The 20140-nt window shown below is 35.8% G+C and overlaps 2 protein-coding genes across 4 annotated transcripts; one reads left to right on the forward strand and one right to left on the reverse strand.

Moving 5' to 3' along the window:
- Positions 1 to 2948: 2948 nt before the first annotated feature.
- Positions 2949 to 5825, forward strand: LOC127119846 (homeobox-leucine zipper protein HAT5). Of its 2 annotated transcripts, none has more exons than XM_051050194.1 (4): positions 2949 to 3477; positions 3822 to 3955; positions 4355 to 4594; positions 5240 to 5825. In XM_051050194.1, exons 1-4 carry the CDS (start codon positions 3378 to 3380, stop codon positions 5624 to 5626), a joined length of 861 nt encoding a protein of 286 aa, XP_050906151.1. In that variant the 5' UTR covers positions 2949 to 3377; the 3' UTR covers positions 5627 to 5825. The 2 variants fall into 2 exon arrangements, with proteins under 2 accessions (XP_050906151.1, XP_050906159.1); XM_051050202.1 differs by having other exon boundaries at positions 2950 to 3477; positions 3825 to 3955.
- A 680-nt stretch (positions 5826 to 6505) lies between these two features.
- On the reverse strand, positions 6506 to 19622 carry LOC127119833 (methyl-CpG-binding domain-containing protein 9). Of its 2 annotated transcripts, none has more exons than XM_051050172.1 (10): positions 18828 to 19622; positions 14985 to 15645; positions 13710 to 14834; positions 12913 to 13587; positions 12290 to 12595; positions 11379 to 11711; positions 10963 to 11061; positions 10445 to 10879; positions 7744 to 9954; positions 6506 to 7429 (listed from the first exon to the last, which is right to left on the reverse strand). In XM_051050172.1, the coding sequence occupies exons 1-10, from the start codon at positions 19364 to 19366 to the stop codon at positions 7133 to 7135; spliced, it is 6681 nt and encodes a 2226-aa protein (XP_050906129.1). In that variant the 5' UTR covers positions 19367 to 19622; the 3' UTR covers positions 6506 to 7132. The 2 variants fall into 2 exon arrangements, with proteins under 2 accessions (XP_050906129.1, XP_050906137.1); XM_051050180.1 differs by having other exon boundaries at positions 14985 to 15592; positions 18828 to 18968.
- Between the last annotated feature and the right edge of the window lie 518 nt (positions 19623 to 20140).

Raw genomic sequence — 20140 nt, forward strand, 5'->3', positions numbered from 1 at the left:
GTATTTGCTCATGTCGTGCACATACCCATTTTACGAGCATCCTTATATTTAGAGTATAGGGAAAGGATGAAAGAGATATGGATCTTGTTATCAATGATATTAAATTCTTATGTTTTAGGAGGGAGAGAGAGAGAGAGAGAGAGAGAGAGAGAGAGAGAGAGAGAGAGAGAGAGAGAGAGAGAGAGAGAGAGAGAGAGAGAGAGAGAGAGAGAGAGAGAGAGAGAGAGAGAGAGAGAGAGAGAGATTAACCTAGGTTGAGAATGCATCATATAGATTTATACAAAGGTTACATTATGATTGGGAACCAAAACAACCAAATGAAATAACATAAAAGTATAAAATTCGGGCTTATAACCGGTTACATCATTTGGTTAACTGATTACATTTGATATTATTTCATTTAGTGGGGTTTCAAAAAGAATAAAGAAAAAGGAGAGAGAGAGAGAGAGAGAGAGAGAGAGAAAGAGAGAAAGAGAGAGAGAGATTTAACCTAGGATGAGAATACATTATATAGATTTATACAAAGGTTACATTATGATTTGGAACCAAAACAACCAAATGAAATAACATAAAAGTATAAAATTCGGGCTTCTAAACGGTTACACAATTTGGTTAACTGATTACAGGTTGACATTATTTCATTTAGTGGGGTTTCAAGAAGAATAAAGAAGAATGAGGAGAGAGAGAGAGAGAGAGAGAGATTAACCTAGGATGAGAATGCATCATATAGATTTATTCAAAGGTTACATTATGATTGGGAACAAAACAACTAAATAAAATAACATAAAAATATAAATTTTTTTGGGCTTGTAACCGGTTATACCATTTGGTTAACTGATTATAGATTGACATTATTTCATTCAGTGGGGTTTTAAGAAGAATAAAGAAGAAGGAGAGAGAGAGAGAGAGAATTTACGACTCTCTGTGGTGAGTTTAAAAATTGAATTAGTCAACTAATTACATTTAATAAAAAAATTATAAAATCATAATAATTAATTATAATAATAATTACTTATATCAAGTAGTCAAATAATTATCACACAAAATGCTAATTAAGGGCATTAAAATAGTTGTTTAATTAGTTTAATACATGATTAAAATGTAATTATTTTATGGTAATTAAAATTCTTATATTAAATGTAGATTGATTCGTTTAACAACAAAGTAAATAGAATTATTGTGTCGCGTAAGGATTGGAATAAATCAGGTTAACTAGTAATGGCATACGGCCTAATCTACACATACTCATGACAGGTCAATATTTTTTTAAATAAAAAATGATTAATTTTTTTATAAACCTATTTAATTAAAAAGGCTAAACCTTAGGGCATAAAAATATATTTTAAACCTATTAGACCGACCTATTAAAATAAACATGAATAAATATATTATTATTATTATTATTATTATGTTGTTGTTGTTGGTGTTGCATTTTATACTTTAAATTAAACATACAAATTTAAAATCTAATTATTTTGATAAAAAAAAGTTATAAAAATGGACCGAAAGTTCCTTACAAAAATATCATAAACTATTTTCATAAATTTTCTTAAGAAAATACTCTCACAAAATTTGTGTTAATAGTTTAGTTAAATCAATGCAAATAAACATTAAATATTGTTGGTGTTTTAATTTATTTAAATATTATTTAAATTAATTATTTATAAATAATAAAATAAAATAGACTTTTAAGTATGTTAACTGATCAATTAAGACTTCAAAAAGGTTGGACCCGAGTATAAATATTCTATTTAAACTTTGATTTTTTTAATAGGATTTACAAATGTTAACTCGGCTCAATCGTGTCTAGGGGTGTTTGTGATGCGTTGAGAGATTTTGACGCTAAAAATCATTTGAGCCACAATAGAAAAAAGCATGTGATATGATTTAATTCTGTTGGTTTTTAGAAATAAAATCGAACCAAATCAAATCAATGTGGTTTAAGTTGGTTCGGTTGACTTTTAGAAATAAAACTTAACCAAATCAAGTCAATTTGGTTTGAGTTAGTTCGGATTTTTACAAGATTTTTGTTGAGTTATACATTCACTTATTGAGAACAACATAACTTTATGTTTAATCATTCATATATTATCAAATGTAATAATAAAAATCATCATATTTAGACAAAAAAATCTCATTCAATATACAAACATCAGATTAGATTAAAATGGAATAAAAAAATAAAATAGTAGCATAAAATAATATAAAAATATTTAAATAAAAAAGAAAAATGGAGAAAGGATAGATGAGAGAATATGAAAAAGAAAGAATATAAGAGATGCGAGATTAGAGAAGAAATGTGCGATAAAAACGTAATTAGAAGAGAAAATAATAACATAAAAGTGAGAAGGTGAAAAACAAATAACATAAGAGATGAGAGATTATAGTAGAAGATGTGAGACGATATGACAAAGATTATAAGAAGAATGTACGATACTATTAAGAGAGATTTGAGAATGTTGAAACTAAAACCTTAATGTGAATAAGAGAATATTATAACCTTAAAGTATAATAGATTTGAATTTTAGGTTCAATGTGGGTTAAATGAAATTTGAATTGTAACATAATACTATTTGATTTGATTTATTTTAATTTAAAAATTACACACAACAAACTAAAATGAACCACGCGGTTTTATTATAAAGTGACTTTAAAACATTCTAATCAAATATAATTTTGTACGATTTCAATTTAATTTAATTAAATATAATTTTTAACATTTCTCAACTAAATTTTGCAATACTTTAAGAACAAAATAAGAAAAATGAAGATATAGTAGAATATGGGGATTTAGAGAGAGTATGTGTCAGCCCCAAGAAAACAGATCTAATAGATAAAATCTCCGAGGTAAATTGGTGAATCTAGTATTACTCAAAGAAAAAGTCAACTTTTAAGGGTAATTAAGTAATTTCAATAACGAAGAAACTACTATAAAACCCACAGTCCTATGCTCTGAAAACTTTAGCCACAGAAGACACCCAGTTGCAGGCTGACATACACACCACAAAATCCCGCCGGAAAACCCATCTCCGGTGACCTTCGTTCCTCTAACTCCGGCGAACCCTCAAAGTTCGAAACTGAAGCAAAGAGAAGACCACCGGAAGCGGTGGTTTTGATCTTACTGTGCATGATGGGATCTTGCATATGTCCGTTAGAAACTCCGGCTAGGTTGCTTTGGACAACTAGTTTCTTCCGTCATAAGTTAATGATCTTTTAATCCATACCCCAACAAAGATAATTCAATAAAAATACCAACTTTGAATTAGAATTAGAATTAGAAAGAAACAAAAAATCGTTTCTAGTTCTCAAAAATTACTAGTAAAAGTGAGAATTTAGCACACCCTTTAAAGTGAAGTTTGAACCTTTGAAGTTGAAAAATGGAGTCTGGTCGTCTTTACTTTGATACCTCTACTTGTCGTGGTAACAACAGCAACATGAACATGCTCTTCCTTGGGAATGCTGATCTTGGTTTTCGAGGTGATTTTCTCTGTTCTTTTTCTCATTTTTCATGTTGCCCTTTTATTTGGATTGGATGAATTGTTGTTGTTTGTTTGATTTGTTTTGTAAGAATGGTATTTGTATCTGTTTGGATGGTGGGAAATTTAGGAGCAGAAAAAAGTTGCTTTTTTTGTAAGAAAAAAGCATGGTTTGAATTGGGTTTTTGTTAAAGGAAGCAACTTGGTTGTGTATTAGAATTGGGTTGTGAGGAATAATGAATTAGAAATTAGGGTTTTGATTTGTAATATAGATGTTTTGATTGAAGTTTTTGATGTAAATTGATGAGTTTTTTAATGTTTTTGAATTTTGTTATGAAATGAAAGTAGGAAGGTCAATGATGAGCATGGAGGAAGGCTCAAAGAGGAGACCTTTCTTCAGTTCGCCGGATGAACTGTATGATGAGGAGTATTACGAGGAACAGTCGCCGGAGAAGAAGCGCCGCCTCACTTCAGAGCAGGTTGGTTGGTTTGCCTGAATTAATTTGTATTGGTATTCGTCTTTTCATTATGTTGAAGCTCTAACAATGACAGAATTATGTGAATCTTTGTTATGATATGAATTTAGCTTTTAATGCAGTATGTTGAAAAAAGAAGGGTTGACTTTCAATTGTAATTTGATTTTGTAGCTATCAAATGATTGATTTTGAAACCATTTATCAGTGTTTGTCTAGGTGGATGATCAAAAAATTTCAGGAGGAGCGAGTTCAACTTATTGAATATATAATAATATATTTTAGTCTTTCTCGCTTCTACCGAAAGATTTTGGTCACCGAAAAAGAATGGAACTCGTAGGTAGTACTGATCATCAACAAGACTAATATTAGTTTTTGTGGATAAATGTGTGGTTTGATGAATAGGTCCATCTGTTAGAGAAGAGCTTTGAAGAAGAGAACAAACTTGAGCCAGAGAGGAAAACTCAATTGGCCAAGAAGCTAGGGTTGCAACCTAGACAGGTGGCTGTATGGTTTCAGAACCGCAGGGCTAGATGGAAGACAAAACAACTTGAAAGAGATTATGATGTTCTTAAGTCTTCCTATGATTCCCTTCTTTCAACATATGATTCCATTGTTAAGGAGAATGAGAAACTCAAATCTGAGGTACTTATATTCATGTCGATTTTAATTTTTATACACCGTCAGAGACATCATATGTGTGACTTTAGAAGTAGTTATGATTAAAATCATATATATATAAGAGAATTTACGCGTATTAAAGTGTATTGCTATTAATAGTTAGATTTGGCTATGCTAAATATGCAAACTGAGAATGTGGTGAACTCTACAATGATTAGAGTTATGCATAAAGAAGGTAAAGAATAGAATATAAGTTGTCTGTCAAAAGTTGTGGGTTTGAGTTTCTGAATGGGATAGAAATTAGAACTAGTGGCTTCACAATCAGAAGTCCATCATAAGAAGCAAATTTCCACTTACCATAGAAGGTGATTGGGAGCTATCAAAAGAGGTCCTACACATAAGATTCTACACTATAATAATCACATACTATCAAAACTTAGCATCTGTTCTGAACCCCACCTGGTTTGAAATAAAGGCCTTTTCAAAGTAACTATGCGAATATACTTTTTTTAGATTACTCAAAATATGCTTAAGACTTCATTTTGTGATAAAGACTGATGAATTTTTTAAAAGAATGTATGAAAGGTGGACCATAAAATAGCTAACAAGTGGAAATTGAAGTTTGGATTATCTTTTTACGTAATAACATGTTGACTATTTATTTTTCAGGTGGTTTCCTTAAATGAGAAGTTTCAAGTTCAAGCTAAAGATATGCTTGAAGAGCCTTTGTCAGAAAATAAAGTTGATCCACTTCCGGTGGATATCGCTCAGATTTTCGGCATGAAGTTGGATGAACACATGAGTTCTGGAAGTGTTGGAAGTGCGGTGGTGGACGAGGGTAGTCCTCATGTTGTTATCGACAGTGTTGATTCGTACTTTCCAGCTGACAACTATGGTGGATGTGTGGCCCCTATTGAAAGAGTTCAATCAGAGGAAGATGATGGAAGTGATGATGGGAGGTGTTGTTTTGATGTGTTTGTTGCATCTGAAACTGAGCAACAAAACCATGATGGAGAAGGGTTGAATTGGTGGGGTAATATGTATTATGTTGCATGATGCAACATTGCTTTCTTATTAAGTTACATAAGAGAAAGAACGTTGTATAATTAGAGATGCATCATGTAATTTGGAAGCATATGGAATGTCCCTAAGCCAAGCTTAGTAAATAAAAAGTCCAGTAATTTGGTCATTGGCGTCCTGTATTGTACTTCCAAATTTACAATAAACTATTGAAGTTAAAACCTAAAGTTAAGTATGTGGCTGTGTGTAGATTTAACCCTTCTATCTCAGGTAAATAATTTATCTATATCATCCATATCATCGTCTTCACTTCCCTCTTCTACAAAACAGACTCAACGAAAGATATTCTAAACCATTTTGCTACCATGGTCAGAAAATAATTGGTTTAGAGTACATTTTGATATGGTTTCATGTTAAATGAAAGGAGGAATAAGATTTAAAAAATTTAAACATGTTATCATACATAAAGTTTTTGCAATGGATGGATCAATAGAAAATTGTTATGTATTGACCAACTATCACTAAATCTTTGATTAGAAAATACTGCCCAGGCTTTCAACAAAAAATTAACACATTAACACCATCAGAACATAGTCACATGACATTTTAAGAAATCTTAGTTAATAAATTTCATATCATATCAGATTTTGATGCTGCATAACAGATATAACGCCCATAGCATTTCTAATGAACTAGTAAAAAACTGAGACAGATTAAAGAAACCATACAACCTACACCCCAGAAATCAAAATAGTTTTGTCCAACCTACATTCAGCCCTTTGATAGGTGCCAAAAAAATATAAGCATGAAAGCAGGGATAAGAATTATACCCCACGACCAAGAAGAGAGAAGAGAGCAGAATTATAGAAACATATGCACATAAAGAAATCAAACAAAACTTCGCATGAGCTAAGCTAGTCCAAAAAAGCAGATGGAAAAATGCATTGACACTAAAATTTCCCCTGCATTCTAACACATCAGCAATGCCCAAGACAATCAAGGGCATGCGTGTGCAGGACTTTTTTGGGGGTGAAAGAGAGAATGTTTAAAGAATGAAATATTGCCTACAACTGCTCAACTTAACATTATCCGACTTCCATCTTTTTTTTTAGCTTCTTTTCTTCTATTCCTTCTTTACATTAATTCCATTTGTATACATTTATGGATCAGAATCTGCTAGAAAAATGAAAAATATAATATAACACTTCCCGGTATGGAGCAACCAATTGGACAGCTGCAGCAAAAACCATTTCAAAATTGGACGCATTGTCATAATTCCTTCATACTGGTGCCCTCTGAAAGCAGATAATCCTACATATTCTACATATAGCCAAAAACGAGCATTCAAGTTAGCAGGTCAGCTTTACCTATATGTACAAGAAGCGCGCAAATGACACCAGCACTGCGGCTTCGCCCTATAATAACCTGAGGTTGGCCCCATGACCTTTTCACCCAAACTCATGCAACCTTCGATGGCCATATCAGACCACAAAAAGTGGACCAGCTTTCTGATTTTCTCAGGCAAGAATACAGTATGAGAGATTAACCATCCAATTCCTTTCTTTTCCTGTTTGACTTCCGGCTTGCTTTGGTTTTATCTGCATCCACGGTGATCGCCAGTTTCTGTTCTGCTACGGCAGGAGGATCAGAGCTGTCAGTTAAACTTGAATTGGGCAATTTCTCATACATAATGGCTGAATCAAGAGAGTATATTCGAAGAGCAAGGGAAGGCAAAGTAGAAGATTTGGCAGCAGCTGAGAATGATGACCAGTACCACCAGTCATTCCTTAAGAACTCCGTCTTAATCATATCCTCCAGTGCAACTGTTGCCTGAATCATCTGAGAAATCAGAATAAACTTCAATCAACATTCGCAATATTAGTTTAATCTGTGATTTACTTGGATTAGAAAAGTAGCAGAATAAGAGTTCAAGTTCAAGTACACATAAAACATCTACTTGTTGATTTGGAGTAAATGTTCAATGGGGAGTTAACTAGTCAACAAAGTACTATCTAACGAGTTTTAACAAAGTACTCAGCAAGCTGTGCTGAAGTATTGAAACTCTAAGGAATGAAATCTATCACACGTGGCTTTGGAATGGCTGAAAGTCCGATAATGGAGAAATACATAATTCAGAGTCAGATTAGACAAACCTCATATATAGTCTCAGCAGACTTAACAAATGCACGCCAAGCCTGTCTTCTGTCCAACTGTGCCTTTGATGGTCTTAGAGCAACTTCAGGAAGTGCAGCATCCATATCAAGTAGATTAATCTTTAGTTGCCTCAAGATATGAGAAACTTTACCAACTAGTGGTCTCAAGGACGACGAAGGAACCACGCAGCAGCCATAGACTCCCATATCTGAAGCCGGATTACAAAAAGATAACTTTCCAACTCTTTGTTCTCCTAATTTACTGGATTTTCCTGTTTCATTACTCTCATTTGCAGCTAAACTCGGAGTGGATTTTCCTGATTTATTGTCATGGCATATGCCAGCACCATCAGTGTCTTCCTGAGAAACCTGGTTTTCTGAAGCTTTAGAGGCACCACCAACAATGTCATCGCCCTTTAGGGATAAGAATGGCATAAAATCACTAAGAAAAGGAGATATGGAAGGAACAAATGATGGGACACCATCTGAACCAATAAGACCAATTTCTCTGACAAGTTTCTTGTTGGAATCATCTGTCACAAACTTTGAACATATATCTTCAAAATTAAATGGGCAAGAGGAACCTTCATTTGAAAATTTAATCAAATTCAAATTTAGCTTGGAACATTTATTGATCGAGGTTCCAGCTGTTTCTGCATAAGCTCTGGATTTTTCAAGTGAGGTATCACATTTCAAGTTCCCTCTTCCTTTAGAAGATCCATTTTTATCTTTATTCGTCTCCAAGGCCATAAGTCCTGCATCACATTTGCCATCATTGTGTACCTCAAATTCAACATCAGTCAAAAAGGTTTTGTGGCAATACAAGCAATGTTTCCTAGAAGGCCATATGGGTTCTAGACATTCACACCTACACAGCTTTTCATCAGTAGTTGTTCTGTTCTTTTTATTTTGTTTCTTCACTACCTCAGCATTATCCAACTCAAAGTGGGGACCATAATTCTTTTCCAGCAAGGAAGTGGCCTTTGTAACAAGAGAATTAGATGGTGTATTTCTAGGCTCTTGGTCATCAACCTGACATTCAGTATTTGCATTAACAAACTCTTGAAGTTTATGTTTTGGCGCCAGCATAATGGAATCTCTCAGCTCTTTTTCTTTAGGGTCATTATCTGTTAACCAACCCAATAGCTCTTCGATTTCTGAATCAGTTTCATAAGCAATCCACGGTGAACTATTGCCTATAGCATTAAGTGGTTGCGAACTCAAAGGAGAGCAGTCCTTGATCAGCCCTAACATCTTATAGTTATCCTTCTCAGATAATGCCCAATGCTGCAGAGCAGAAAACTTATCGACAAAATCTTTGCTAACTGACAATCCTTTTCTATGCTGAAGAACAGCACTTGCATCAACAACTATACGTGAACGTTCAGTGGGTGTACCCAAAGCCCAGTATAGTCGACCAATGGAATCAATACCTAAAAATTCCCGGCGAACAGGGACCTTTGACAGCTGTGATCCTATGCTAGTTATAGAGTCCTGCAGTAGCGAAATATTATGCTTGACGGTATTGAGCTCGAGGTGGTATGGTTCCAACTCATTCACGGCATTTTGGGAAACTTCAACAGGCACGCATTGTCCCTGCTGCTGGTATGACGCAGAAGTAGATACATCCCTTACCTCACATTTCTGGTGGATACCCTGAATATGAGTTGCTCCACTGTAACCATTTATTCCTTGAGGCATATGATTTGGGGATGGAAAATACTTGGGGGATTTATCTGTACATGGAGACTCCACAACCACAGGAACAGTCCTAAGTTGTCCTTCTATGGAATTCATATTTTGGCTATCAGAATCTGAATGTGTCACGGATATGCTTTTATCAACACTATTGAACCTAGACTTCTCTTTAGGAATCTCTTCTGAAGGTAGACTATCAACAAATACCCCAAGACCATTAGGATTGGTGGTTGCAGTATGTGGCTTAAAAAGACATTTACTTGTATTTGAGAACAAAGATGTGAACCCGTCCTTAAGACCAACTTCCCCATTGGTACTTTGTGACAACAAATCAAATTTTGCAGCTTTTGTGGATAAAACATCTTCCTTAATTTTCAGGTTTTTCCACTCCACAGAAAGTGCACGCAATTTCTGATGTAACTCAACAGATGACTCTGCACACTGCTCAAGATGCTGTCGTATCAGGGAAGAGCTGAGCAACTCACCGCATAAAAACTTGAGAAGGAGCGTTCTCTGCAACCATTAAAAAAACATTAGCAAATACCAAAAGAGAAGATGCAGTATAAGCAACATGCCATCATTAATCAAGTTGCATGCAACAGAACATTTTCAACTAGATAATAGTAGTCAAATCAAGCATCATAACAATGTTTATAATAGCTCAACTAAAAAATGAGTTTTTTCTTAGTAAGCAATATTTGATGATCTAAAACCACTATAGATAAAAAGAATGCTGTGTACCAAAGGGAATCAGGATATGAAAACCAGCCATTGGAAAAGTCAATGGGCAATAAATATGACTAAAACATCCTGTTAAGATTCAGTCAGTTCACAGCAGTTTCCCATTACCAAAAGAAAAAATTTGTAGTAGCACGTATGTAGGAAAATATAACAAAGATCCAGTGCAGAATAGAAGACCATACTGCCAGTATAATAAAAAGGTTTATATGCATTAGCCGAGTGAAAGTATAAGGAAACATAAATAGGTTGTCCATCAACAAACCTCTCCCACACTGTACTCCCAATATTCTTTTTCTTCCATTACAGCCGATAAATGAGTTAGTGCGTCCAAATAAAGACAGATAACTTCTCCCTGGAATTTTTTACAACTACGTTTTCCAGTAATCTTTGCAGGTTCCGTGACATCTTGTGCTGAATGTTTACCACCAATGCAAGATGGACAGTACCAATTTCCTTCAGGGATCCTTGCAAGTGGAGGATTCAAGCAATATTTATGATACTCAGCATCACAAGTATCACATAGTAGAACACTGTCATCGTCCCTATCAACGCCACATACTTTACAAACTCCCTCATCCCAAGGGGCCTTCGGAATATCATTTGTTGATGCAATGAAAACATCAACTTCTTTTTTCATTTCTGCAGTCAAGCATCCCACTTTAGCATACTCTGCAAACTTTTGGACATAAGTGACAACCTGTACCCAAGCAAGACATGTAAATGTTAAATTAATAATTGAGAGAACGCTACTGATTACATATGCACCATCAAGGTACCAACCTCCTCATCGTATAAAAGTTCAAAATTCTGGGATAGCTTTTCCGCAAGTTCAACTAAATCCGGTTGATCCCCAAAAGCAACGCGAACATTGCTCCACAGCTGCAAAACATCAAACATACAATTTAGTGCCCTCCAAGTGTCCAAAAGTAATATATACTGTAAGAGTGACTTGCATCTAGCAGAAAACATATTAGAGGCCAGTATTTGAGTTTTGAAAGAAACACTGTTTCTCCTTGAGCCATGTACTCAAATGGGACACAAGCAAACATAAAAACACTATAAAAATAGCCTTTACAAAGAGGATAAAACATACCATAATAGCAGAGAGAATTTGGAGCTTAAAAGGGAAGAGTAATCTAAAGAAAATATTTAGCAGACTGCTTGTTTAGGGAGTCTTAGTTTGATAGGACGCATACCTCACGAACATCCTCAAGAAAAGCTTCATGAGAACCACCATAAGCTCCAGAAGCCAATCTTAGATCAATAGTTCGGAAATCAAGAGGACGGGCCACCATAGCTGGAGATCCAAGAAGCCCCTCATCATCGTTATCAGAAGAATTTACTAATTTTCTTCCCAACAAATTGCAAAAAACTTTTGAATCATCTGCCGCAGCTGCACGGCGTAATACAATGCGGCATTGCTTCATAATAATGTCAGAAATAGATATAACAATTTTCTTTTTCCTTTCCTTGTTGGTATTCGGCTGCACTCCATCAGTTACCTCCTTCAACACTGAAAGAACTGCTTTCTGTTTATAAACAACAAGGATATCCCACTCAGGGTCGTGCTTCATTAAAAAACCATGCAAATTAAGAACATATGATTTCAACCACATGATCTATCACACTGTAATATAGAGAATAACATGAAGCTTTTAGTTTTGTCAGTGTACATTTGATGATCTGAACAGTTTGAAGTATGGAACTGAATTCCTGTAATGACAGGGGAAGAAATATGTGTGTGTTGACTAACCATATGGTTAAGACTTCCCTAACACTTCCATAATTCCATTAGATACCATGTGTGTATCACGTAGGTGACGACAAAAGGGAGTAATACAAAATACCTTACAGGGTTTTCTCGAATGCATGTGGAGTGAAAGCTACAAGTTACAAGATTGCTTGCATATCACAACACGCAAAACAAACACTAGAAGCTAATAAACAACTATGCTACAATAAGGAAAAATATATGGTGAAACCATGTCATCATCGCAACCAGGGAACAAAAATAGTAGTTTCACACTAGTCTTAATCATTTCTATGTACATGCACCCACAAAATAAATAAATAAATACAATAAAAGAGAAGTGACACTGAAGAGCACCTTTGTTGGTCCAGATGCATTGCCCTTGTACACGGCCTTACTAATTGAGTGTTCCAGTATTTTCCTCGCCCAATCTGGCGGATTCTTATCTAAAGCATCATTAACACACTTTCTGATTCGGGTTCCCACATTTGTTGGTAGCTTTCTGACAGGTTCCAGCACCTGTGCCCATTCAGGAATTTTACCATCACTCGCCAATTTCATTTCAGAAGCGTCCTTTGCATCAGACTCATCTTCTTCCATGATGAGTACATCATTTTCTCTGCTCAAGGAACCAAAAATCTTCGTTGTTGCCTCCGCAAGCAACTGAGAGCAAAGTTTTAAATATAAAAAAGAAAAGAAAAATGCTTCAGTGCTACTTCTATCACTCAGTTTAAATACTTATAGTCTAGAAAAGTTCGACAGCCGCAAGGCATAAAATCTAAAGGTTTAGATCAAGACCCATATATTAGCACCGGAGGGAGAGGGAGAGGGAGAGGGAGAGGGAGGGAGAGGGAGAGGGAGGAGAGAGAGAGAGAGAGAGAGAGAGAGAGAGAGAGAGAGAGAGAGAGTATCAAATCATATTAGACAATGTCAAGATTAAATTTGTCCATCATGTCTTAAGACAAAATCTAAGCTCTTACCAGTGCATCAGCTTCCATCCCAGCCACACCAGTAAGGGACCCACACAGCAAACCACCATCACCTCGTAAGCAACGAAATACTCTACCACTTTCACGGGCAGTAATTTCCGCAGACTCGAGGTTACCGTCCATTGATAAGAAAGCCAAGATATATCTACGAGCTAGTTCTGGCCATGTTAATTCATTAATAGGAAGCATATTGACTTTGGTTCGTTTGGCAGGAAATGCACTATCTATATCTTTCCTTCTTCCTCGTCTACCCCGAGTCTCTCCGGGCTCAGAATTTGGATCCACCAGAGCAGCCACCTTTGATTGCAGTTCACTTATTAGAACTCTTAGTAATGAATTATGGGCCTTGGTCAATGCTACACCAAAGCATCTGACATAGGTGAAAGATGCGAGTTTAACTTGGGCCTCCTCTTTCATAGCTTCTGTTTCCATATGAATAAAAGAACTTTCTGTGGAACCTGATGGACCAGCTTCACTTATTAGTTGGCAATCATCATTACCCCCTTGTGAACATAAAACTTGATTTCTACCCATTCCCCTCTCCAATTTCTCAGGGAACTCTAATTCATCAAACCATGGGTTGATAAGTTCCTTCTCAAGCTCCTCCAATAACAATGGTTCTTTCAGGTCTAGAATTTCATGAAATCGATCTAAATTCTCCCAAACCTGAAACACAGAAACAAAAAAAAATGCAGGATTGTGCATCATCGCAATTGAAAATAAAAACAAAGAATGCAAGAGTGTAAAAATAAAGATATGAATTTCACTACATACAGGTACATATATACCTCAAAAATGTCACCAATGAGTTCTGTAGGAGCCCTAGAGCACAGTGGTTTCCCAGGAGGTGGACATCGGTCTTCCTTAACAAAATTTTCAGTCAATCTTGCCTTCTTAGGCCTTCTATATAAACCTTGAACAGCTGCTGCTTCATCTTGAAATTTTGATTGACCTTTACATTCGACCACTAGCAAACCATTTTCCACTGTTGGTAATAAAGAGCTGTTAGTTCTACTACTCAAAAGTTCATATTGCAAAGAATCCTGCACACCAGGAAGCTGTTCCAATACTTCTTGCACAAATTCAACATCTAATCCAAATCTATCCTGCTCCAACCATTTTCCTAACAGCTCATAGAGATCTGTCAGATCACTGTCTGCATAAAGTGTATCTGGAATGCTGACAAACCCAGGATAACCACAAAATTTATCCAACGAAGGGAAGTGGGTATCCCTTTTTTCATTCCTTAAACCCCATTTATGTAAGCCCATTTCACTTCCAACATGTTTACAATACAATTTAAGAGTTCCTTTCTTCTTGCAGATATCCTTGCAAGCGCTGACTAACTTTTGAGAAATAAGTTGCCATGCTGAGAATGGGGACCGCTCTTCAACCAAAACTTCACCAATTTCATCACCAAAATCCATATTACCAGCATATGAATTTCCAGTATTACCTTGAACTGAACCAGAAACTGGCCTTAATCCTTCTGATGCATATGCTTCGTTTGAGCAACTGGCAACACAACTTAAGATGTCGTTTTCTGTTGGGGCACGAGGTTCTAAAAGGATCATCTGGATACTCTCGTCACCATCAAAATCCATACTATCATTAACCTCTCTCTGACCTTTATTGGTTTCGCTTACAATTTGACAACAACTTTGCATTGAAAGGATGGTTGACCCATCTGGAATAGGAAATTCTGAACATGAACACCTTTTAATCTTAAATATAGGCCCAGAATCACCACCGTCCAAAACTTCACACGTAAAAAGAGAGCCAGTAATCTTGTCATGCCAGGAAGATTTATAACCCACAGGAAAGGTAAGGTTAACATCATAATATGAAGGTCTCCCATCAACTTTTCCCAAAGAAAGAACATAGAAGTCCTGAAACTGCAGAGGAAGTCCATCCTGAAACATATAAAAAAAAAAATCAGGCAGGAATAGCTAATTTTACTTTCACTATAAGAATTCATGAACATTATGCATTAGTGTGTGAAAAAACAAAACCAAACAATTTCCACAACAAAACAAGAGGAGATATCAATTAGATTCACTTACAGTGGATTGATCAGGGTCGGTGTGACTGTTCTCTTTTCTTCCAATCTCGGTGGCTTTTGGGATAGTCCCCTGAGCATTAGCACATTCCATAATTAAACCATCAGAAGAACGATCCTTATAATTACTATTGATCGTCGTTCCCTGCTTCTCTGCATAACCATTGGCTGCCAGAGTTCTAGAAGACTTTCGTTTTCTGGATATGTGAGGCCCACCTAAAGAAAGAGACATTTCATTTTTTATTTCAGATTCCATGGAATTGTAGCCAGGCGGCAGCCCCAGATAATTAGCTACTTCATACACAGAATCAAATATCTTTCCATCGGGGGCACAATAAACTGCATACAGGTCAGGGCTGATCATTGATTGTCTAAGTTCCACTCGCCAACCTTCCTCCAGTACACCATGCCTTTCAGATATAAAATCTCTAAGCGCCAGCAAAATTGACTCATTTGGACTCTGAGTCTGAGATGGTACTTCCTCAAAGCTTCTAGCCATTGCTTGGGTGTGATTCAATATATCCTCAAAACCCACTCTAACAGCATGTGTCATGACTCCAGATGCCCTTTGCAAGCCAAACGCACTCCCATTGTAGAAGGTTGAATATGTCACTGGATCACCAAATTGATTGGTACCAAAAGATTTATCACCCATCGTGTGCTTTCTAAAACCAAAGTGAATGTAAACAGTAACTACTTATAACAACTGGGAATCATGAAACTTAAATTATCACCTTAACAAAAGAAAAGAGACAGACGGAACCAGTTTCAAGCTTATAATATACAAAGTAAACCAAAAATCGTCAATTGGCAATCAAGCTAAACAAAGCATTGCAGTGTTTAACTAAACTTAGCATTTAACAGGTCAAACATCAAGAACCTCAGTAGTATGACATGCATGCTTAATAATGCTATGCTGAAATCATCTCAGAGTTGCAATCTAATAACTGGGAACATATGAAGTTTGTTTGAAATGTATTGAGTAATTTGAAACAGGAAAAGTGCAAGCCACTTGGCAAGCCTGATAAAAGATACGTAAGTAGATAATATTAGTTAATTTACAGTTAACAGAATTGGCCGTGGACACAGCTAGTCAAGTACCATATTGCAAATTACTTGTTATTGAAGGCTGAATGACCCACTTAGTGGGATAAAGTTTGGTTCTTGTTGTTGTTGTTGAAGGCAACAATGAGTAGTGACCATGTGGTAGGATTTGATCTGATACAGAAAGGAACAGTGCCAGTTCCGGCAATACTTACGCATGAAAAAATCAACCATGAAATAGCAGTTTGTTGATAAAGAAAGGGTACAAAGAATAGGTAACTAGTGTTTTGCATTTGCAAGCTTGATACTCTGAAGAACTAGCCCTTTTTAAAAAAAATAAATCAAAAAAAAACCCACTAAAAAATAAGGTGTTAGACTTTCCAAATCCAGTGAAAACTCAGCCTAAAATAAATTCCACATTTTTAGAGGAACTCTAAATCCATATAAGATATCTGGAATTGAGTATGAAGTCAGAACTTAGAAATTGGAATTGATACTGTGCCTATAATTCCGATTTTGATTTCTGTTTGAATATCCTTATAGAGCTCGAACCAAAATTTCAAACAACAATTCCGTGGTATTACAGAATACCTACCCCTGGAACTTTGAAATTCTTAACCAAACACCCTAAAGATTGTCAATTCCAGGTTATTAAAACTATGTGCAACACAAAAAAACAAAAGATGTGCTGTCTCTTATGCTTCTTTAAAGTAACTTCACCTTTATTGGCAGAAAAACTAACTTTACTAGTGCACTGGGACTACAAAGATTAACTGTGCCATTTCCATACATCAAGGCTGCTGCTGCTGCAACGGTGTCGTAGTTACCCAACTAGAGTCTCACTCATATATCAGAGAATATTGAATCTCTTCCGCCCATTTTCCCCAAGGTCTTCTATCACGTGCCACAAAACTTCCTGTGGCTGGTCAAAAAGAGCCTTACTACTCACCAACGGCAAATCACTTTATGGAATAACCGGTAGCAAAAGAGACAGTTTAGCAGTGAGCCACGTGTCAATCTGGTTGGCATAGCACTTAACTCGCTTACAGGGAAGCACTCTCTTTCCTCGTCAACAGTGGAAATAATGGCTCATTATCCATCATTCCATTATGGATATAAAAAGAGAAAACCACTTTGGACTATGAAATAATGGCTCATTAATCCATCATTAAGTATCCAAAACTTTCTACCCTACTTCTTTGCACAACCCACATATAAAACTTGTGATTCTGAAGTCTTAACCGATTCCATTTCTAATAAAAATAAGAACTACAATGCCAATTCCGCAATCAAAATAAACCCTTCAAAATCCATTAAAAGTCCCCCAAACTGTAATTTTATTCTCCACACCAATTCGCTGTTGATTTCAAAAGATCGAAATAACATAATAAAATTCTACTCTAAACTCATCACATTAGCCTACAAACATTACAACAAGGAGGGCAAAAGAGAAAGCTAGAGGTGCATTTGATTTGATATTTACTGCTTTCAAAAGAAGAAAGAAGTTACACTAGAAAACTTAATTGCATTCAAGGTCTTAGGTCATTAATCCCGAATAGATCTTAAAGAACAATAACAAGTTACAGATCTTATACATAAAAGTGAACAATCGCAGAAGTCAAAGAAACAAACAATTTTAAGCTTCAAAAAATGATGAGATATAAAAACCTGCTGGACAGCTTACCAACAGAGAAACCGAGATAAAGGTAGCCGGAGAGCACAGTAACTAGAAAGTCATCAGAAAGCTTGAAGGTTGGATAGCTGCGAAATGCAATTGGCAAGAGGCACTTACAAACTGAGATAAGGCTGTTCTCAGTTTATAAAGGGTGTTCGTCGTTAAAACCCTACTTTCTGAAACAAAAATCCTAAACTAACCCATACCTATCTCTGAAACTAAAATTTAAGGCTATTTCTGGGTTTTCAAGCACTTTCAGAAATGGGCTAATTGCCACAATAGCAGACATGATGCCAGCAACATTGAAACGTAATATGACGTAGCATAGACTTCCGTAACGACACATCGATGTGATCACGTCTAACTCTCGGGTTGCATTTAAATGAAAATATTTTTTAAAATGGGACGAAAACTTAAATAGAAACAAATATTTGAAAATGTGGAGGCAACTAAGTAATTATTATAAAAAACTACTTATAGCTCAGCTGGCATTGGTTTTTATATCTACAAGGACAGATGTGATTACATCGAGATTCGATTTGATTCTTCATTAGGAACCTATTCCCGCTTCGCTACGACGCTACCCAATGGCTAACATTTTTCTATAATCTACACCCAAAAAGAATGACATCTATCTCAGAGAGACTTCCTCAAAGTTGACTACTAACAAGGGAATGCATGTCGGCATGGTTGGTAAGAAGAAGAAAAAATCACACTTGCCCATTTTACCAGTCAAACTGCCCTAGATTCCCAAATTCTCACCAGAGTTCTTTCATACAATTTAGGACTTTCCCCCCAAAAAAACAACTAAACTATTTATTAACTAACCTAAACAAGTGTTCTAAGCTTTAACAATTCAAAACTAAAAAATAAAACAGAGTAAACATAAAAATAAAATAAAAACACACAAGTTTCTGAACACAGCAACAACACATTTGATTAATACAACCACATACATTCTTCCATCTCAAAACTGCTTAATTCTATGAATGATAATAACAAACTAACATTACTTATATATGTCCAAATTCAAATCTTACTGAAAGAAGAAAGAAAAGAAAAACATGTAAAAGGGTTTAACATTCAAACACTACCAAAAAACAACAAGAGTGCATGAGTTTTCCATACCTCGCATCATGCAACTCTTCTCCATCAACATCACTAGGCGGAGAAGCATTGATGTCAAGAAGCTGCTTTGACTTCACACCCAACGGCCACCGTTTACTCTTCACACCACCAGCCAAACACTCACCGCAAACCCACTCTCCTATACTAGCCGCAACCTGTCGACCACCGCCGCCTCGAATCCCGGCGCAAGCCAAGTGAAAACTCCGCTCACAGCCGTCACAGACTAAGCAATTACCACCTCCACCTCCGCCGGACTTAGAACACACGGCGCATGAAGTAGTACCACCGGGAAGAGCTGCAGGACCACCGGGAGGTGGCGCTGGATTTTCGTGGTAGGTACGAACGATGTCGATGGTGAAGTCAGGTAGGGTTTCAGGGAATGAGGAAGAAGGTGAAGGGATCTCGTTTAGGTCGATGCATAGGATTGAACGAGTATCTTGGAGGTTGTTGTTGTTGTGATGATTTTGCGGCGGTTGCGGCGGCGGAAGCGGGAGGTTGTTGAGGTTAGCCGCGGATGATTCGGTGAGTTCCATGATCATCGGAAAAAGGATAGTGAATGAGTTAAGAACGAGTTAGGGATTGTGTGTTGTAACATTGTACGAATCGAAGAGATTGTGAAGAGAGAAACGGATCGAAAGGGTAACTGAGATTGAAACGAGAACACAGAGAGGTTTTTAGAGAGAGAGAAAGAAAGAGCGAGGTTTTTAGAGAGAGAAAATCAGAAAAGGGAAAGACAGGGATGGGACCGTATCTGTATCGAAGCCTAAACTCGTAAATCTCTTTCTCAGTTTCTATTCTCTCTTCTTTTACTTGTTTTTTTTTCTTTTTATTATTTTCTGTTTTGTAATATAAAGTTTAATATATTTAGATTAATTTTAGTTAATATTAATTATTATATCATATTAGAGGTAGCGTACTAAATTAGTTTTGCATTATCATCTAATTGAATTATAACACTCTATCAATATCAGTATTTTAAAATAAAATACGTGATTTGGTGGGATACACGTTCGTGATTGGTGGACGGTGTAAAGAATTTTAGATATTGCATATTTTTTTCTTCTTATTATATAAGTATGTAAAATTGGTTAACTGATTTTTCAATAAATAAAAAATAAATATTTTATATAATTTCACCCATTGAACTTTCGTTTTAGTTTGAATCATTTAATATTTTGATTTTTCGCAATGATTAGTTTTGAATTGAGTAAAAATAGTTTGACATGTATATGCATCATTTTTCAAATTTTTTTAAAATAATTAATTTTTTTTTAATTATATACGAAAATAACAACGTTTTTAATCTAATTATT

The sequence above is a fragment of the Lathyrus oleraceus genome, chromosome 1, assembly GCF_024323335.1.
Source record: "Lathyrus oleraceus cultivar Zhongwan6 chromosome 1, CAAS_Psat_ZW6_1.0, whole genome shotgun sequence".
In the NCBI taxonomy this organism is placed as follows: domain Eukaryota; kingdom Viridiplantae; phylum Streptophyta; class Magnoliopsida; order Fabales; family Fabaceae; genus Lathyrus; species Lathyrus oleraceus.

Bases quoted from the DNA above. Each gene is read 5' to 3' on its own strand.
- LOC127119846 (XM_051050194.1), top strand. From the start codon at position 3,378: ATGGAGTCTGGTCGTCTTTACTTTGATACCTCTACTTGTCGTGGTAAC. The intron at 3,956-4,354 runs GTTGGTTGGTTT...TTTGATGAATAG, and splicing joins GCCGCCTCACTTCAGAGCAG to GTCCATCTGTTAGAGAAGAG. The intron at 4,595-5,239 runs GTACTTATATTC...TTTATTTTTCAG, and splicing joins ATGAGAAACTCAAATCTGAG to GTGGTTTCCTTAAATGAGAA.
- LOC127119833 (XM_051050172.1), bottom strand. From the start codon at position 19,366: ATGATCATGGAACTCACCGAATCATCCGCGGCTAACCTCAACAACCTC. The intron at 12,596-12,912 runs GTAAGAGCTTAG...CTTTGCTCTCAG, and splicing joins GGATGGAAGCTGATGCACTG to TTGCTTGCGGAGGCAACAAC. The intron at 10,880-10,962 runs GTTGGTACCTTG...GCTTGGGTACAG, and splicing joins AACTTTTATACGATGAGGAG to GTTGTCACTTATGTCCAAAA.